Below are 17,984 nucleotides of genomic sequence, written 5' to 3'. Positions count from 1 at the left end.
ATGGATGATTACGTAGTCGTGTCGTCGATCGGGCTCCTCAACCGCATCGATAGGTAGTTCGTTTACATACATATATGCATGTGATCGATCGATCTCAGATTCGGTATCAGATTTGAAATTCCGAATATATTGATTGGGGTCCGGTGTGGTAGCTAGCTATTGATCATTCATTTGTTGTGATCTCGTATGGATAGTTGCTATATTCTATAGGAATAAGTTTATATAACCCAACGTTTTACCACCTGATCACCTAACCCCCTGAACTAACAATCTAGGTATTTACCTCCCTATCTATCTAATACCGTCTAGATTACCCCCTCACGGTGGTTTTGCTCATTGTTTTGCCATGTTGGCAGATTTTTTTAACATGATTCTTTTATGCCTGGTACATTACACTAATTTGGATGAACATGATTGCATATGAACTAATTAGAGTAGTTTATATATTGCATTAATTTTTTGATGCCATGCTAAACATGATTGCATATGGAGTAGAAAACTGAAAGCTAACCGTTCCATTTGCACTAGAAAACCTGAAATCTTTTTGGCTAGATCGTCGGAAACCATTTAACCAATTTTTTTGTTTATCAACATTACCATTAAAGCTTGAATTGCATACTTATGCAAGAAATACGTCACATGCCCGATATTTCAATAGCACTAAGAAACGTAAATTTAGAGAAAACCTATTTAAACATAACACAAATAGGATGCTCCACGATCATTCTAAAAAAGAATCTGCCAACATAGAAATACAAGGAGCAAAACCATAAAAACCACCGGGGGTAATCTAAAAGGTATTAGATAAATTAGGGGACTAAATATCTAGTTTGTTAGGTGAGAGGTTAAGTGATCAGATGATAAAACTTTAGGGGGTTATGTAGACTCTATACTTATATATAACCGAAGTCAATCGATTCTTTTAAATGGGGGCATGCAGATCTAGCGATCGAGAGCGGCTGTGTGTCACATTGGGTGGGGCGCCTATACTATACCACATGGTGACCGGCGGCGGCGGGGCCGTACAGGCGGCGGCGGCGGCGCCGAGATGGCTCCGGGGGAGAGTCAAGTCCGTGCCTTCCGGCGACACCTTGGTGATCATGGAGAGCGCCGCCAAGACGGATAAGATCCCTCCGCTGGAAGAGTGCGTCACGCTCTCGTGCATCATTACGCCTAGGCTGGTAAGACGTAGTACTGTTATATCATCTCACACGTGTATATACCAATCCGTGATCTATCACATGACGAGTGGTAGCACACATAAGCACTTTAATTTTGGTGGCTGGGCAAAATTAAGATCGAACAGTACAAGAAAATAATATGTGGATGCCGGATAGATCTCTTGACTTGTTCAGCCTTGTTTTTGACTAATAGATTGCATGTTATTGAGTTGGTCACTTTAGTAGGGTCGGGGGTGATTGTTTGGGTTTTAAATAGAAAATAATTTATGAATAAAATTTTTATATGTCTATTCTTAGCCATCTAAAATAAACTTCAATGAAAAAAATCTCAAAATTAACCTTAAATTTAAGTTGAAAATTTAAATTTTGGCTTATAAACATAAATATAAGCGAAAAGATAAGTGTGTTGCTTATTGAAGCTGGTACAAAATACATCAATACGGGGTATATATTGAAATAATAGGGTATGTATACATTGAAATACAATTGCAGGCACGGCGTGGTGGGATAGACGAGCCTTTCGCATGGAAGAGCAGAGAGTTCCTGAGGACGATGCTCATCGGCCAAGAGGTCTTGTTTCGAGTAGAAAATGCGCCCCAGTCCTCCGGACGCAAATTCGGAACAGTATACTTTGGCGAGAAGAACGTCGCTTGCCTGGTAATCGCTGCTGGTCTTGCAAAGGTAATATATATATATATATATACTAGTTAAATACCCGTGCTTTTAATATTAAAAAATTTGAGGGTTAAATTGTAAAACTATAGTGATAGTAGGTGATGCTGTCAGATTTACTACCACCACTACTACTTTTTTTTATAGGAGTATAGATATTTGCTAGGAAACTTTTGTGTTATTTTGATGCATGGTAATGTTTGATTCAGAATTAATCTTTTTCTTAATTTGTTTTGGCCGATCAGGTGAAAGACCAAGCGAGGAAGGGTGACCTAAGCCCATATGTCCCTGAGTTGCTAAGGCTCGAGGATCTAGCCAAGAACCAAAACTTAGGCCATTGGACCAAGGCCAGTTCTCAGTAGTACTCAGGATATTTAATTATTTGTTACTTTTAAGAATAGATGATAATAAATTTATCACTAATTGTCTATGACATATAAGGCTTCACGTCGGTCTAGTGGTAAATCTTTTATCACCGCTTGTAAAAGTGACAAAAAATTAATTATATTTCCACTACGCAGCATGCATCGCACAATCTGTAGCTGGCACGGTGATATCACTGATGAGATGCATTAATTATATACATTCGTCTCATTTTTCTTTTGAAACCTTACAGGATCTTGGTGCTCTTGAGGAGTCAGTAAGATGTCTGCCACCATCGGCAATCGGAGATGGTAGAGCTTTTGATGCCAAGAGCTTTGTTGCTGAAAACAAAGGCAAGAGCTTGGAAGCCATTGTGGAGCAAGTTCGCGATGGAAGCACTATTCGCGTGCACTTGATTCCCAGCTTCCATTTTGTCCAAGTTTATATTTCTGGCATCCAAGTAAGGGTCTGATGTATCCCGGCCTTCTTACAATTCATATATGTAATCATATAATATCACCATGGATACATTGATGTTAATTGAGGAGTAGGACCATGGCAACCGCCCGATAATTGAAGTTTTATTAATTAGCACTTAATTTTAGGTGTATAATTAGTTATTCTCCTTGATCGTAATGTTATATGTAGTTTCTTTATTCATTTTATCAATGTTTTGAGATTGTAGGTGTATTAATTGCATGCTTCTAATCAATGAATTATAACAATGCTTACGGAGTTTATTTAAGAAAATAACACATGTATGTGACAGAAAGGTTGAGCTATATCTTCATATACATGTCCCTTTTAATTATTGTTTAGACATAGATCTTAAGCATTCAGTAACACATATAAACATGTAGAAGAGGATTTGCAATAATAATAACAACAATAACAATAATAATAATACTCTTGGGTGACAAACTTTGGGTTTTGTTCTATAATCCACAGGCCCCATCAATGGGACGACGAATAACTAATCCAAATGCTCAAGTTGAAGCTGTTGGCAATGGTGAAGCAAATGGAGAAGCTTCTGCTACCCCAACACCAATGACAGCAGCACAGAAACTCATGGCGTTACCTGCAATCCCAGCAGACAGGTTTGGGGAGGAAGCCAAGCACTTCACCGAGACACGGGTTCTCAACAGAGAAGTAATCAAGTCATTTATCTTCTCATTTTTATGTATTATATACTATATTGTCAATGGTTTTTATGTATTACTATTATTATTATTATTATTATTATTATCAAGTATTAAATTTAGTTACAATATTTTTGGTCAATCTGTCACTAGGTGCGGATTGTGTTGGAAGGTACAGATAATTTCAACAACATATTTGGTTCGGTTTATTATTCTGATGGGGACATGGCAAAGGACTTGGCACTTGAGCTAGTACAAAATGTATGTAACATTGTTTCTCCATGTCTTTCTAGACGGTACCATTCGATTCACTCCATTTAATAACTGTATATATTTTTTATCATATTGTGTAGGGGCTTTCAAAGTATGTCGAATGGAGCGCAAACATGCTTGATCCTCAACTTAAAATAAAGTTGAGGAATGCTGATCTTCAGGCTAAGAAGGAACATATAAGAATGTGGACTGGATTTAAACCCCCGGTGACAAATACAACCCCAATTAAGAACAAAAATTTCACAGGAAAAGTGAGTTTGTCTTAACCATTTTCTTTTTATAAAAAAATAATTATTTGTCAAATTTGGTGTCCACTAGCCACCAACCCATGCATTTGTAGTATTTGTCACTTTGTTACTGACATGTGAGCATATACTTGGACCATACATTTTAGCTATGTGTACTAATATTGTAGACTTCGATTATACAATTTATAGCATTCAAATTCAAATGTAGTGGAGATCGGTACTTAATGGCACATTCAGCTTGGTGTTAATGTGGAGGCTCCTAGAAGGACTCCAATTAGTACATATATAAACCTGTTGCTAATAAATTTATCTGAATAAATATATATTATGGTGTCATTTATCCAAACATGAAAGCTCAAATTCTATCTACAAAGGGAGAAGAAAAATCAAACTCTGAAAATTATAGTCGTTAGCAATTAGTTTTATCTCTTATGTTCACCCTACGTGGGCTGAATTTGACCTTACACGTTTGTGGTAAGATGGTGATACATCATCATATACACTATTTTATTCAAAATTTTCCAGAACTATTTGAATCAAATGGAGAAAACATTCTACAAGCATACCCCATGGCTTAAAATTAGCCCCTCTCTTTAGCCGTGGTATTTCTTAGTTGGTAATTCAGTGTGATTATCCGTAAAATATTACTATTATTGATTCTGAAATGATTCTTTTTTCTAGGTGATAGAGCTTATGAATGGATACTGCATAGTGGTTGCTGATGATGTTGGACCTTATGGAAGTCCTTCAGCAGAACGCCGGGTTAATCTTTCAAGCATTAGGCCTCCTAAGCTGGAGAAGTATTCGGAAGAGAACAAATCTTATGAACAATTTGCTCGTGTAGTAAAAGAATTCCTGCGCAGCAGATTGATTGGAAAACAAGTATGCTTGCATAACTCTGTCACTCTCTTTTTTTTCTTCTGCTTATTTCTATACACAAAAATTCAACCTTAAATTTGAAACTAATTTTGGAATCTTTTCACCAAAGTTTATTTTCTACTTTAACTTTTTAGATTGATAAGAATATACATACAAAATTTTTATTCATGAATTATTTTTCGTCTGTAAATATGTTGTTTAGCTTTTCCCAAAAAAACAAACAATCACCCTTGTCCTTAGAAGCATGTACAGAATTTTATTTATTTATTTAAGAATTATACACATAACTAATTTCTTATTCAATTCACCTAAATTTCCAGGTCAATGTCTCCATGGAGTACTCAATGAAGATCAACACTACGGATGGAAAAAATGGTGAAACCAGAGTTTTGGAGTACGGCTCGGTCTTTCTTCCCTCACACGTTGACGCAGAGACCGCTCCTTCCACTGCCAGCCCGGAGAACCAACCTGGAGTCAACGTTGCTGCGCTGCTCCTCTCGCGTGGACTGGCAGACGTAACCAGGCATCGGGAGTACGAGGACAGGTCACACTACTACGATGCTCTTGTTGCTACCCATGCTCGAGCCGAAAGGGCGAAGAAAGGCTACCACTCCAAGAAGGATTTGCCAGTGATCCACATAACCGATCTGACGACGGTAAAACCATCCTGGATCATTTTAAATCTGTTTGGATTCATCCATATATCAAATATATATGTTTCGTATATGTGTTTTAGATTTATTAACACACGTACGAACATAATAGGCTCCACCGAAAAAGGCAAAGGAGTTCCTTCACCTATTGCGCAGCAGGAGGCACCCTGCCATCGTCGAGCACGTTTTCAACGGCCATCGCTTCAAAGTGACGATCCCTAAAGAGACCTGCACAGTTGCATTCTCATTCTCCGGCGTTCGCTGTCCGGCGAGGGACGAGCCCTATTCCAACGAGGCCACTACGATGATGAGGAGGAGGATACTGCAACGAAATGTTGAGGTTACATTAATTAATTCCTGACTTAATTAGGTTTTGTGTTTTTTTTCTTCATTTCATTTGTTTGATTGTTCTTTTGTTCTCTAAAAAAAAAATCTTGATTGAGTTAATTTGCAGGTTGAGATTGAAGCAGTCGATAGATTTGGAACGTTCTTGGGTTCCTTGTGGGAGTCCAATACCAACGTGGCATCGGTTCTTTTGGAGGCTGGTCTAGCTAAGCTCGGTCCATTTGCAGTGGACAGGATCCCGGAGGCTCAGGTTCTCATAAGGCTGGAAAAAATGGCAAAGCAAAAAAAGTTGAAGGTGAGACACATTTATTTTTAAAGTATAACAAAATAAATAAATGAATAAATAAAGTAAGTCATAATATTGCCACTTTATTTTCTAAAGATATGGGAGAACTACGAGGAAGTAGAGGTTCCCAACAGGCCCACACATGATGGCAATAAAGAGATTATCAACGTTTGTGTGTTTTACATTCGGCTATATGCATATTTTTAATTCATATTCTCTATAGTTAAATAAATGAGTTTTACTCTTATCATTCCTTTTGTACCTCGAGGTACCGGTACCTCGCGATATCAAATCATTTCTGATCGCTGGATCCAACAGTGCATATCCTACTTAGGTAGATCCAATGGTGAGAAATGATTTGGTATCTCGAGGTACCGGTACCTCAAGATACAAAAGGAAAAGGGAGGATGGGAGTAAAACTCTAAATAAATATAGCAAAAATATGCTAACTTGATTCCTTATCTCTTTCTTTAAAAAGGTTATTGTTACTGAAGTTCTCGGCGCTGGAATGTTCTATGTACAATCACTTGCTGATGATGAACGCGTGAAGTTCATTCGCCAACAGCTCGATTCTCTAGATGCTAAAGATCCAGGTGAAACTTTAGAAGTGAAAGATCAAACTTCAAAAGATGAGCATTCATCGCCGGTGGCTGATTTGGAAATTAAAGATTTACCTGAAACATTGGATGCTGAAGAGCCATGTTCTGATGTGGCTAAGGATGAGGAGGCCATTACCTCCAAGGATAATGTCGAATCGGTAGCTCCATTAGCGAATGCTTCAATCACTACTCCATTTACCCCTTCTATGGGAGAAATGGTGCTTGCCTGGTTCAGCTTCGATCATTCATGGAATAGAGCCATGGTATTCCTTTTCATTTTTTTTCTTACGCCGGCATATTGTGCATGAGTTGCAATAAATTTTATTTAAAAAATTTATTAGCATGTTATTAAAGTAGAGTGAATAAAAGTGGTTTGATATATAAGTCTTAGTTAAAAGAGAGTATGTGTGATAGATTCATCATCATTCACTACGACCATTGTTCTTTTTTTTTAGAGTATAGATATATATATAGAAGATAAATAGGATCTCTTTGTACCTTACTTATCTTACTTGTACTCTTCTTTTACAGGTTATAAGTGAGCATCAGGGAGCTACAGAGCTTGAGTTTGAAGTATTTTACATTGACTATGGAAACCAAGAGCATGTTCCCTATAGTTGCCTAAGACCTATTGACCCATCAATTTCCTCTATTCATCCCCTTGCCAAGCTATGCAGCCTTGCTTTTGTGAAGGTACCAGGTCTAAATGACTACCTTGGAGAAGAAGCAGCGATACATCTAAACAGTATCTTAGTTGACAAAACATTTGAGGCTGTTGTTGAAGAACGAGATGACCTAGGAGGAAAACTACAGGGTCAAGGAGCTGGGGAAATCCTTGCCGTGACTTTACTCGACAGTGAGACTGAAAATAGCATCAATGCTGAGATGCTAGAGGTATGCGATTATAGGAGGCAACATTTCACTAGTGATGTCTATATGTTGAAATTAGTTAGTTCTAGTTGTTGCCTTTTTTTTCCCTTGCAATTTCTGTTTATTGTGTGTTTTGCATTTGAATAACTTTAGAATAAATAAGACTATATATGTTGGAGTTTTTTTTTACTATTCTTGAGAAGTAACTTAAGGTGCCAAAAACTTTAGTGTAAAATTTTGGCTTATATTTAAAAAACATGGTACATTTGAGTTATTTTTTAATGATAGTAAAAAGCTCGGTTGTGTTGAGTAACATTTTGATCCCTAGCATATCGCAACTCTTATAACTAGATTATATACAACTTTATATATAATATGTCAAAATCAAATCCTCTCTAGTTGTTTCTTTATTGTTGCTTGCCATCTCCACCATCATTTCATACAACTTGTCACACTAGTATGTGTTAGAAAAACAAATATTTTGTAACTTATAAACAATAATTTATATGACATTTGATGAATTCTTGTATTAGATAGTGTACAAGAAAATAACAAAGTTCTATCAGGAATTACATTTTTAATATAACCGACGTAACGATGTAAAGAGTGCGCACACTAGAAAATATACCATTATCAATAAGTAAGGAATGGTTGGAGATGTGTTAAATACAGTACGAGTGGATTATTGTAAAAGAACACATTTTTAGACAATTAATTTATGAGTTCATGAAGTACCAAATGCACTTGTGTAAGATTTAAATTTATATTGTCGACTTGTTTGAGATTTGTTTAAAATGACGTGACAATTATTTTTTGTATGTCTTCTCATTTGCAGAAAGGGTATGCTCGACTTGAAAGGCGAAGATTGGACTTGGGGGAGAGACGGATAGGCATAAAGAAGCTTGAAAAATCTCAGGAGGAAGCAAGGAAAGAGCAACTAGGTGTTTGGGGCCAAGAAAATGCAAGAAATCATGTTTTAGATGATGACAAAGAGTACCCTGCTCTGGCTAGAGCACTAGCTCCCCCTAAGAAATGATATGACTTGGTCAAGTTTATTGCCTCTCGATCTAACTAATGTCATAAAAGTTTCAGTGAGACCACACACCTTGTATCTACATGACAATTCTCTTTTAGTTTCATTCTTTAGTAGTGCATCCATTCTTAGGCTCCCATCGCTTCGTATTTTGGAGAAATAAGCGAAAACACGTTTTTGCAAACGAAAAATAACTTATAGGTAAAACTTTTATATACGTGTCCATAGCGACTCAAAAGTAAAATGTGTAAAACAAACCATAATGAAAAAACCACAAAATCAAGTTCAGAATTAAGTTCTGAAATTTAAATTTTGGCTTATAAGCAGTTGTAACTGCGAAACGATAGAGTCCTTAATGTAAAAGTTTGAGATGTTATTACAGCCAAAACTGATATGATTATTGGACCTAACCTATATTGTTTCTATATGGCTTCTCATTTATTTGTTTTATACATGACAATATAATCTTGCTAAGCAAAAGATTATGTCTCATAGGCAAAGCATCGGTCAGTGACATTACACTATATACTACTCCCCGTTTTACAATGTAAGATGTTTGACTTTTTTTAGTTATAACGTTTGATTATTCGTCTTATTCAAAAAACAATATAAATATAAAAAATAACAAGTCGTGCTTAAAGTTCTTTTGATAATAAAGTAAGTTACAAGCAAAATAAATGATATTTTTATAATTTTTTAATAAGACAAATGATCAAACAATACAAGTAAAAAGTTAAATATCTTGTAGTATGAAACAAATGAAGTATATAATAATCTATTATACAAAAGGTTGATTTTCAAAATTTAATATTTAAATGTTTAATGGTAGGTAAATATCTACTGTGAATGTAATCTTTTTCCTATTATTATTAATACCACAAAATTGTAAATTTATGAGTGTGTCATATATTTACAACATTGATTAATCTCTAGCCTATGGCTCCATGTTCTTTGGACAACATGTTATGTCTTGGATGTGCTATTTGAAATCAGTAACGGATCTAGCCATTGAGGGGTCTTCATGGAGACTCTAATAGCTTTAACGAGGGTAACAGAAGCTCGAGCCCTACCGCTCCCATGTTAAATCTGCTCTGCTTGAAATGGAGTCATAATCTCAAGTCCTATGTATAGCACTACTTTTCTATTAGAGTAATTTTTTATTTGATAATTTTGAAGCAAGTTTAATAGTAAGCGAAATACTAGCTATACATGTTGATCTATAAATTTGCGTCCTGCCACCGCGGATTAAGATCAAATACAGTTAGAACTATAACTGCACAACAAGTATGGTGTGTTAATCTAGAGTCTAGACCCTTTATTTCTTATCGCAGAGTTACTGTTACGGTGGTAACTTCACCTCATCCTGCGACGGCACACGCGACGCGAGTACTCGAGCAGCAGTCTTACCCGAGCCCGTCCGACGTGGCGTTCCGCCGCGCCTGGCCCAGGCGTCACCGGCCACACGTGGCGCGAACCCATTGGCTCTCACCACGTCCGCGAACGCTCCCATTGGCCAGAACAAGTCACGCCACGCCCTTCGCCCCGCCCCGCCCCGACGCACGGGTCGAAACCGATCCGCGCCGTCCGCGACACCCCCGCTTCCCGTCATCCCAGCCGTCCATCCGCACCGGCTCCCCGTCTTCTTATACCCGTCTCTCCCCTCCCACTCCCCCGAGCAGCTTATTTTGGTTCTTCCTCTCCCTCTTCTGGAGATTTCTGGATCTCGCGAGAGATCGCTAGGGGGAGAAGAGATGGCGGGCGGGCGCGCGCTCCTCCTGCTGCCGCTGCTGCTCTCCGCGCTGCTCGTCCAGATCCGCGCCTCCGATCCGGTAAGCCGAGTCGGAGAATTCCTTCGGGTGTTGTTGTGGGGGTGGGGTTTGAGATTTGCTGAGTGGTTTCTGCCTGTGTGTGTTGCAGCTGTTCTACGAGCCGTTCGACGAGAGCTTCGAGGGGAAGTGGGTCGTCTCCGGGAAGGACGACTACAAAGGTATGCTTACCGCCGCCGCTGCTGTCACATCTGTCGCTTCGTGCGCGGGATTTGCCCGATCTGCGCGAGATCCGTGGGTTTTAGCGGGGTTACAGGGCTCAGGGATGCTGATCTGTTTATGGGATCCTTACACAGCTTTGGGAGCTTTTTAGTTGAGTGGTGCATTAGGGGCGAGGGATCAATCGCGCAGTTTCCATCGGGATCCATACATGGTTGTTTCGCTCGAAGTTGTACGATGTTTGGATAGATCGGGTTTGACCAGCTAAGTTGTATCAGCACAGACACAGTGATGTGCTGTGAATGGGCTCATGAGATGCGGCATCTCTGTCCCACTTAGGATTTGGTTGCCTATTTGTGGACCTTGTTAGCCTGCTAATACGCTCTGCACTTCTAAGTTTTAGTTTTTGCTTTGCCAGTGATTGGATACATAACGCTGAGAACCGTAAAACATTGAGTGGTTGTTGGGATGTGGCTTGCTGTAATTTTGCCCTCTTATATGATCATCATAAATATGCTCCATTCAGTTGCATTTAAAATTTGCAGTGCTCTTATATGGTTATCGTTAATATGCTTAATTGAGCTGCATTTAAAATCTGTAGTATATTTTGATTTCCGAGTAGCATTATTCCCTGTTCGTGACGAGCACATGTCTCACTAAAATTGGCGTGCTCACCTTGATGACATTTTGTGTTGGACTGATGGTACATGAGGCTATTTGAAATGAAGAATGCTGTCGTGTATACTGTTACCACTAGTGCCATTTTGTTCTTCCATCTTTATTTTAAATATTCTTCATATGCTAAGTCGTGAAAGTAAAATGCAAATCTAGCTTTGTACGTTTTGCAGTGAACATTTATACTTTTCATTTTCTGACAGTATAGGATGACGCTAATCTTCTATCTCCATGAAAGTTGCTTGCACATATGATGGATTAGATGGTGAAATGCATACTGTGGTTTGCAGGTTTATGGAAACACGAAAAGAGTGATGGGCATGAAGACTATGGCCTACTTGTTAGTGAGAAGGCCAAGAAATACGCCATAATCAAGGAGCTTGATGAGCCTGTTACTTTGAAGGATGGGACTGTTGTCCTACAGTTTGAAGTGAGGCTTCAGAATGGCCTTGAGTGCGGAGGTGCCTATATTAAGTACATCCGCCCTCAGGATGCTGCATGGGATGCCAAGGAGTTTGATAATGACACTCCTTACACTATTATGTTTGGTCCTGACAAATGTGGATCAACTAACAAGGTGCATTTCATCCTTAAGCACAAGAACCCCAAGACTGGCAAGTATGTTGAACATCACCTCAAGTTCCCACCATCTGTCCCCTATGATAAACTCTCTCATGTCTACACGGCTATCTTGAAGCCGGATAATGAGGTGAGAATTTTGGTTGATGGGGAAGAGAAGAAGAAGGCAAACTTTCTCTCTGCTGATGATTTTGAGCCAGCACTTATCCCATCGAAGACCATTCCTGATCCTGATGACAAAAAGCCAGAAGACTGGGACGAGAGAGCTAAAATCCCTGATCCAGATGCTGTGAAGCCTGATGACTGGGATGAGGATGCCCCTATGGAAATTGAAGACGAAGAGGCCACGAAGCCAGAGGGGTGGCTGGATGATGAGCCTGAGGAAATTGATGATCCGGAGGCTATCAAGCCTGAAGACTGGGATGATGAGGAGGATGGAGAGTGGGAGGCACCAAAGATTGACAACCCCAAGTGTGAAGAGGCTCCTGGATGTGGTGAGTGGAAGAGGCCAATGAAGCAGAATCCTGCTTACAAGGGCAAGTGGCATGCACCTCTGATTGACAACCCCAACTACAAAGGAATCTGGAAGCCCCAAGAGATCCCCAACCCTGAGTACTTTGAGCTTGACAAGCCTGACTTCGATCCAATTGCTGCTATTGGGATTGAGATCTGGACGATGCAGGATGGCATCTTGTTTGACAACATTTTGATCGCTGATGATGAGAAAGTTGCCACTTCTATCCTGGAGAAGACCTGGAAGCCCAAGTATGAAGTAGAGAAGGAGAAGGAGAAGGCTGAGGAGGCTGCTGCGGCAGGTGCTGATGGTCTTTCCGAGTTCCAGGTGATATATTCTTCCAATATTCTTTTGTTATATGTTTGTTGATTTATCCATGAATATGTAGAATATATAGCTTCATGCCGTGATGTATCTAACTTAGTTGCCATCTACTTTGCAGAAGAAGATCTTTGACGTCTTGTACAAAATCGCTGACATTCCATTCTTGGAACCTTACAAGACTAAGATCATTGTAAGAATTTCGATCCTCGCACTTACGTGTTTCAAGCTACTGCAGTAGACTACTCGCTATTGTATCTCTGGAAAATCACATTGCCTCTCTTTCCTGTACAGGATGTAATCGAGAAAGGAGAGAAGCAGCCCAACATCACAATTGGAATTGTAGTTTCGATTGTTGTCGTTTTGGTGACTGTGCTCTTCAAGATCCTATTCGGCAGCAAGAAACCAGTGGTTAGTTGCTCTTCCAAAATGCTCTACTGACCTCCTCGCTTGATAGTTAAACAAAAGTTGACCAACTGTAAGATTTGCATGTACCAGGCTCCTGTGAAGCCCGTGGCCGAGGTCAAAAAACCCAAAACTAACGAGTCTGACGCAGCTGGAAGCAGCGGTGACAAGGAGGATGAGAAGGAAGAGGAAGAGAAGGAGGAAGCTGCTGCCCCACGACGGAGGTCCCGAAGGGAGACATAGACACAAGTCTTTGATTTTGACGTCTTATCTCGGCCATTTTGGCGCCTGCTTTCCCCTCTTTTTTTTGGAGAACATTGGTCTTTTTTTTTATGTTTGTGAGTGTATAATAGGAGATTCATGTCACCTATGCTCCCAACTGGATTATTTGGGTATCCCTGCTTAAATGGTTAGAACTTCACGAACACTAGAAGTTAGTCATGTTGGGTTATTCGTCTGCTGTGCCTGACTAATCACATTCTGGATCGGATAGTGATCATTTTCTCGTAGATAGTTGAAACAAGAATCTTTCACATGTGGTGCTTTAAGTGCAAGTCTAGTTATTTTTGCTATATTTTACATGCTTACAAGTTACCCGGGGTAAAAGAGTCTTGCCGAACTACCATTACTACAATGGTTGATTCTTGTTGTTGAGCTACTTTAAACAATTTGCAATAATTATATTGTCAAGAAAATCTGCAACAGCTACTGAGGTCAATTAAACACTAGCAAATTTAAACAATTTGCAACCATTAATTCATTATATTGGCAAGAAAAGTAGTTAATTCAGGCCTTGTTTAGTTCTTAATTTTTTTTCTAGAAACATCACATCGAATTTTTGACATCTAAATAAAACATTAAACATAAATGAACTAAAAAAACTAATTGCATAGTTATGGAAGAAATCTTGAGACAAATCTTTTGAGCCTAATTAGCGTATGATTAGACACAAGTGCTACAGTAATCAATATGTGCTAATGACGGATTAATTAAGCTCAAAAGATTCGTTTCGCGGTTTCTAGGCTAGCCGTGAAATTTGTTTTTTCATTCGTGTCTGAAAATCCCTTTCGACATCCAGTCGAACATTTGACGTGACACTTCTCTCAAAAAATTTTTCAATCTAAACACCAACTCATTATATTGGCAAGAAAAATCGCAACAGCTACCAAGTTTCGAACCAATTGGATTATCTACGGTTGGCAAATTTCCTGCCGGGGCGGGCCAGGCCAGAGACAATTTTTGCCCCGTGGGGAATCAGAGTTAGCGCTTGTTATTTTCGGAGATGGGGCCGCCGAGCGATATTAACCGGGGATCCCCAAAAGAGCTAAGTTCAATATTATAGCCAACTACTGGCTCCAATTCATCTATAGCCAATCTAGTAGCCAATTCATACTATAGTTATCTACAAAACATTAGTGTGTCTTAAGTCCGTGTGCAGCTAGCTACAAATTAGTAGTCTACTTCTCTTCTCTCTCCCCTTTTATCTCTTTAAAATATGCTTATAGTTAGCTTATAGCCTGCTATTGTACCTGCTCTAAGCCTTGAAATATTAAAGAAAAAAAGTTGAGCTCCCGCTGTACACTTTACTTGGGTCAGCCTGCCAAGCCCAACAGTGAAGTGGCAAACCCTAGTGGGCTACCTGTATGTCCACATCTACATCCCGCACTCATAGTCTCAGCCCATCACCCGCTCCAGCACTGCATTCTCCTCAGGCACATCGCTTGCACTCGGGGCATTTAACTTTTAGCCACTCTTAGAAATGACACCTAACATATTTGTCATCCGCTGTCTATGACATGTGGGTCCTCATATGTCTATGACATATAGGTCCAGTGGTAAATATGTTAGCATCATTTCTAAGAGTAACAAAAAGTTAATTATTCCATTGCCCTCCATCACCGCCTTCTCGTCTGGCCCATTGCGTGCCCTCTCCTCTGGTTCAGCGGTCAACGCCTCCTCCCAGCCCGACGCTAGCCCCCCGTCCTTTGCCGCACTCTCCTCTGGTAGCTACGGCCAGCTCGGCTATCAGTGTCTCCTCCCCGCCCGTTGCCCTCCTCCGTCGCCTCCCTCTCCTCTGGTGGCTGCAGCTAGCTCAACACCCCCGTCCTTCGTCGGCTTGCCACCTTTCGTCCACTACCCTCCGTCCTTGACGCCGACCCCTTCTCCTCCGCTCTACTCTTTGCCGACTTGCCCGAGGTGGCAAGGGACGACGCCGCCAGTAGCCCGTCTTCGCCCGACGCCGATGTCCTGCAACTGAGCACTTGACGCGCCCAACTCTAATGGCTTGCAACCTCCACTCTATGCCTCTGCCCAATGCCATCATCCTTAGCCTGAAGCTGATCGTGAGTAACTTCTCTTTTTTCGGGGAATTCAGGCCTCGTCTAGGGGACGAGGGCGGGGTTATTTTTTCATATTTTTTTTATAATCTAATACATCAACGAACATAACAAAAAAAGGAATGCATATTTTTTCATAATCATCATGTGGCATGCTATTTCTATAACAACAGTACACATGCATTTTTAATCATGGTTTACATGCACTAGACAAGTTATTATACTGAAATGAGTATTTTACAAGTTGATGTATTAGCTTGCACCCATCTCCAAAGTTCATGTATCGTAGGTGTAGTTTACTCAACATAGAATGTGGTTGATGTAGGATATATATCACTCTTACTCACTTTTGAGGATCTGATCCCTTCAGGTCTTATATTCTTCACTCTTCTAGATCTTCAAGCAAGAGAAATCAACCCTTAAAACTCCTTTTACTAGAATAATTTAGTCAAATGGATCAAAATCCAACATCTACATTCAAATCCTTACATAAAGGATAAAACAAGCATGTAGACCCCAACAAGACTCCCAAGAGAGACAAATGACATGTTTGGAGAGCTTTAGATTTTGAGAAGTAACTGTTTGGTGGCCAGCTTCTGGGTTCTAGCTTCTTAGTTTATTTGCAGAATATGTAACTATAAATTCTCAGAAGTTGTGAACCGTTTGGGGGCAGCTTTTGGTAGAAGCAGTTTTTTTGGGAAAAGCTACAGATGAGAGAAGCTCCCCCAAACATGCCTAAAATAACAGCTCAACTCTATCATCCATGGTGTAGCAAGACTAGGTTTTACAGAACCATGATTATCGTGATAATCACATGTATCGACAAGATAGAGTAGCGGTTTTTGGCGATACAGTTCCATAAATATCGTCCCAATTCAAAAATTTTGAAAAAAAATAGTAGAAAAGTCCCAAAAAAATCATGTTGATAAACATGTTTATCCTAAACTTAGTGGTAAAGAAAATTTTTAAAAACAAGACATGAATGAATTAAAAAAGGTCGAAAGGTGAGAAAAATTAAAAATCATATTGTTCATGAGGCCCAACACGGCCCAATGAGGAGGAGTTCAAAATCATTGGGTAATCGTAGCAAACCGTGCGATAATAGTAGAAAACCATGTGATTATCATGATCGAAACCATGATTATCATTATATTCAAAATCACACGATTATCATGATCGAAGCCGTGATTATCGTTGTCCTCAAAATCGTCACGATAATCGCTCCAAACCATGCGATAATCGTGTCAAACCATGTGGTTTGACGTTCAAAACCGTGACGATTTTTTTTTTGAATTTTTAAGTTTTCAATTCACACGGGTTTTTAATGATAATCACAATTATTGTCGCTTCGCCCAGGTCCGATTTCGGCCCTTCCGCGGTAAATGAAACCTAGAGCAAGACACGACTATGCTTTCAACCATCTACTCAAGTTCCACCCACTCTATCTTCAAACAATCTGCAACCTTGCCTCATCTTGTCACTAATTCTAACCTCCCCGCTCATATTTTCATAGATGATTATATCACTTCACATTTCTACTACAACTAATCTAGGTGGTGGTATAATTTAATTAGGACCCATCCATAAAAATAGATGAACAGTGTTAATTAAATTCTAATGCCAACAGGGAGCACCGGAAAGGGGCCCTTCCCTTTAAGCTTCAGAGACCACTGCCACATCAGTGTATTCCTTTGAAGATTACTTGCAAAAATGAGTTAGTTTTGAAGCCATTGAAGGCAATAACAATACGGTTTAAGTTAAACTATATGAATACGGTTATGCAGATCATAACTCCATCATGCACTAAATTGGCTAGCTTCCACGCTAATACTACAAAATTGTATGCGTAAAAGTGTATAGATGGACTACATCTACATCAGTACACCATTATTGAATAATTTTGAAAATTCTTTCATGACGTATAGTGTCAATTATTTTTTATTGAAATTCATACACAAGCTCTCTTATTTGAGACCGTTTTCTGTTTCTTTTTTCTCCATAAAGGTGCACTTACATTTAGGAAATGAGTGTCAAATACATGAAAGGCTCATGTAGCCTACATTTTGGTAATTAGCCTACATGAGTGGCAAGTAATTAGCCCCACCATGCCCTTTTCTTTTTCTTTATACGGAGTATCTTTTAGCACACAGGATGTGGTTAATTCGTTGCTTCCGACGTACCTGGTCTTTAGCTTTAATTATCTCCATTGAGAATAGAGCTTTACTCACGTCTTTATTTTTATACCACGAGATACTAGTATCATGAGGTACTAATATTTCCACTCGTACTAGCTATCCACCTCACGACCAAGCTGGTATCTCGAGGTACGATGTAATCGTGATTGTTTGGTCTATCATCACCAACGGGTAGGATTTTATCGTGAGGTAGATAACACGAGTGATGATTTTAGTACATCATGATATAAAAGGAAGGACGAGAGCAAAGCGGTTGAGAATATCATTCCTTGCGTGCTTGTGTCATCTCCAGATATCCTGTTGATTCCATGCTCCCTGTACTTAAATATGAGATGCCACTACAATGGCAAGCTCCCTTTCACTTCCATTCCATCCCAGCTAGCCATTCATTCATACTAGAACCTACGGCGCGCTTCGCGGCGCCCTTGGCTAT

General features: G+C 39.5%; 2 protein-coding genes across 2 annotated transcripts; both read left to right on the top strand.

The window, feature by feature from the left end:
• The first annotated feature begins 998 nt into the window (after window positions 1–998).
• LOC102701539 (ribonuclease TUDOR 1-like) lies at window positions 999–8,654 on the top strand. Its single transcript, XM_006653294.3, has 15 exons — window positions 999–1,181; window positions 1,674–1,862; window positions 2,099–2,200; window positions 2,470–2,676; window positions 3,165–3,365; window positions 3,509–3,616; window positions 3,709–3,879; window positions 4,558–4,758; window positions 5,076–5,411; window positions 5,521–5,748; window positions 5,863–6,048; window positions 6,136–6,207; window positions 6,518–6,901; window positions 7,170–7,532; window positions 8,344–8,654. Exons 1-15 carry the CDS (start codon window positions 999–1,001, stop codon window positions 8,542–8,544), a joined length of 3,132 nt encoding a protein of 1,043 aa, XP_006653357.1. The 3' UTR covers window positions 8,545–8,654.
• A 1,571-nt stretch (window positions 8,655–10,225) lies between these two features.
• LOC102718354 (calnexin homolog) lies at window positions 10,226–13,592 on the top strand. Its single transcript, XM_006652175.3, has 6 exons — window positions 10,226–10,370; window positions 10,459–10,528; window positions 11,492–12,621; window positions 12,737–12,808; window positions 12,910–13,026; window positions 13,114–13,592. Exons 1-6 carry the CDS (start codon window positions 10,293–10,295, stop codon window positions 13,261–13,263), a joined length of 1,617 nt encoding a protein of 538 aa, XP_006652238.1. The 5' UTR covers window positions 10,226–10,292; the 3' UTR covers window positions 13,264–13,592.
• The last annotated feature ends 4,392 nt before the right edge of the window (window positions 13,593–17,984 follow it).

Source organism: Oryza brachyantha, chromosome 4, assembly GCF_000231095.2.
Source record: "Oryza brachyantha chromosome 4, ObraRS2, whole genome shotgun sequence".
In the NCBI taxonomy this organism is placed as follows: Eukaryota; Viridiplantae; Streptophyta; class Magnoliopsida; order Poales; family Poaceae; genus Oryza; species Oryza brachyantha.
Note: the sequence above shows the minus strand (reverse complement) of the source record. Positions and strands in the feature narration are given on the sequence as shown.

Excerpts from the sequence above, each read along its gene's own strand:
- LOC102701539 (XM_006653294.3), top strand. The coding sequence starts at position 999 with ATGGTGACCGGCGGCGGCGGGGCCGTACAGGCGGCGGCGGCGGCGCCG. Across the intron at positions 5,412-5,520 it reads ACATAACCGATCTGACGACG|GCTCCACCGAAAAAGGCAAA; the intron begins GTAAAACCATCC and ends CGAACATAATAG. Across the intron at positions 7,533-8,343 it reads TCAATGCTGAGATGCTAGAG|AAAGGGTATGCTCGACTTGA; the intron begins GTATGCGATTAT and ends TCTCATTTGCAG.
- LOC102718354 (XM_006652175.3), top strand. The coding sequence starts at position 10,293 with ATGGCGGGCGGGCGCGCGCTCCTCCTGCTGCCGCTGCTGCTCTCCGCG. Across the intron at positions 10,529-11,491 it reads CGGGAAGGACGACTACAAAG|GTTTATGGAAACACGAAAAG; the intron begins GTATGCTTACCG and ends TGTGGTTTGCAG. Across the intron at positions 13,027-13,113 it reads TCGGCAGCAAGAAACCAGTG|GCTCCTGTGAAGCCCGTGGC; the intron begins GTTAGTTGCTCT and ends TGCATGTACCAG.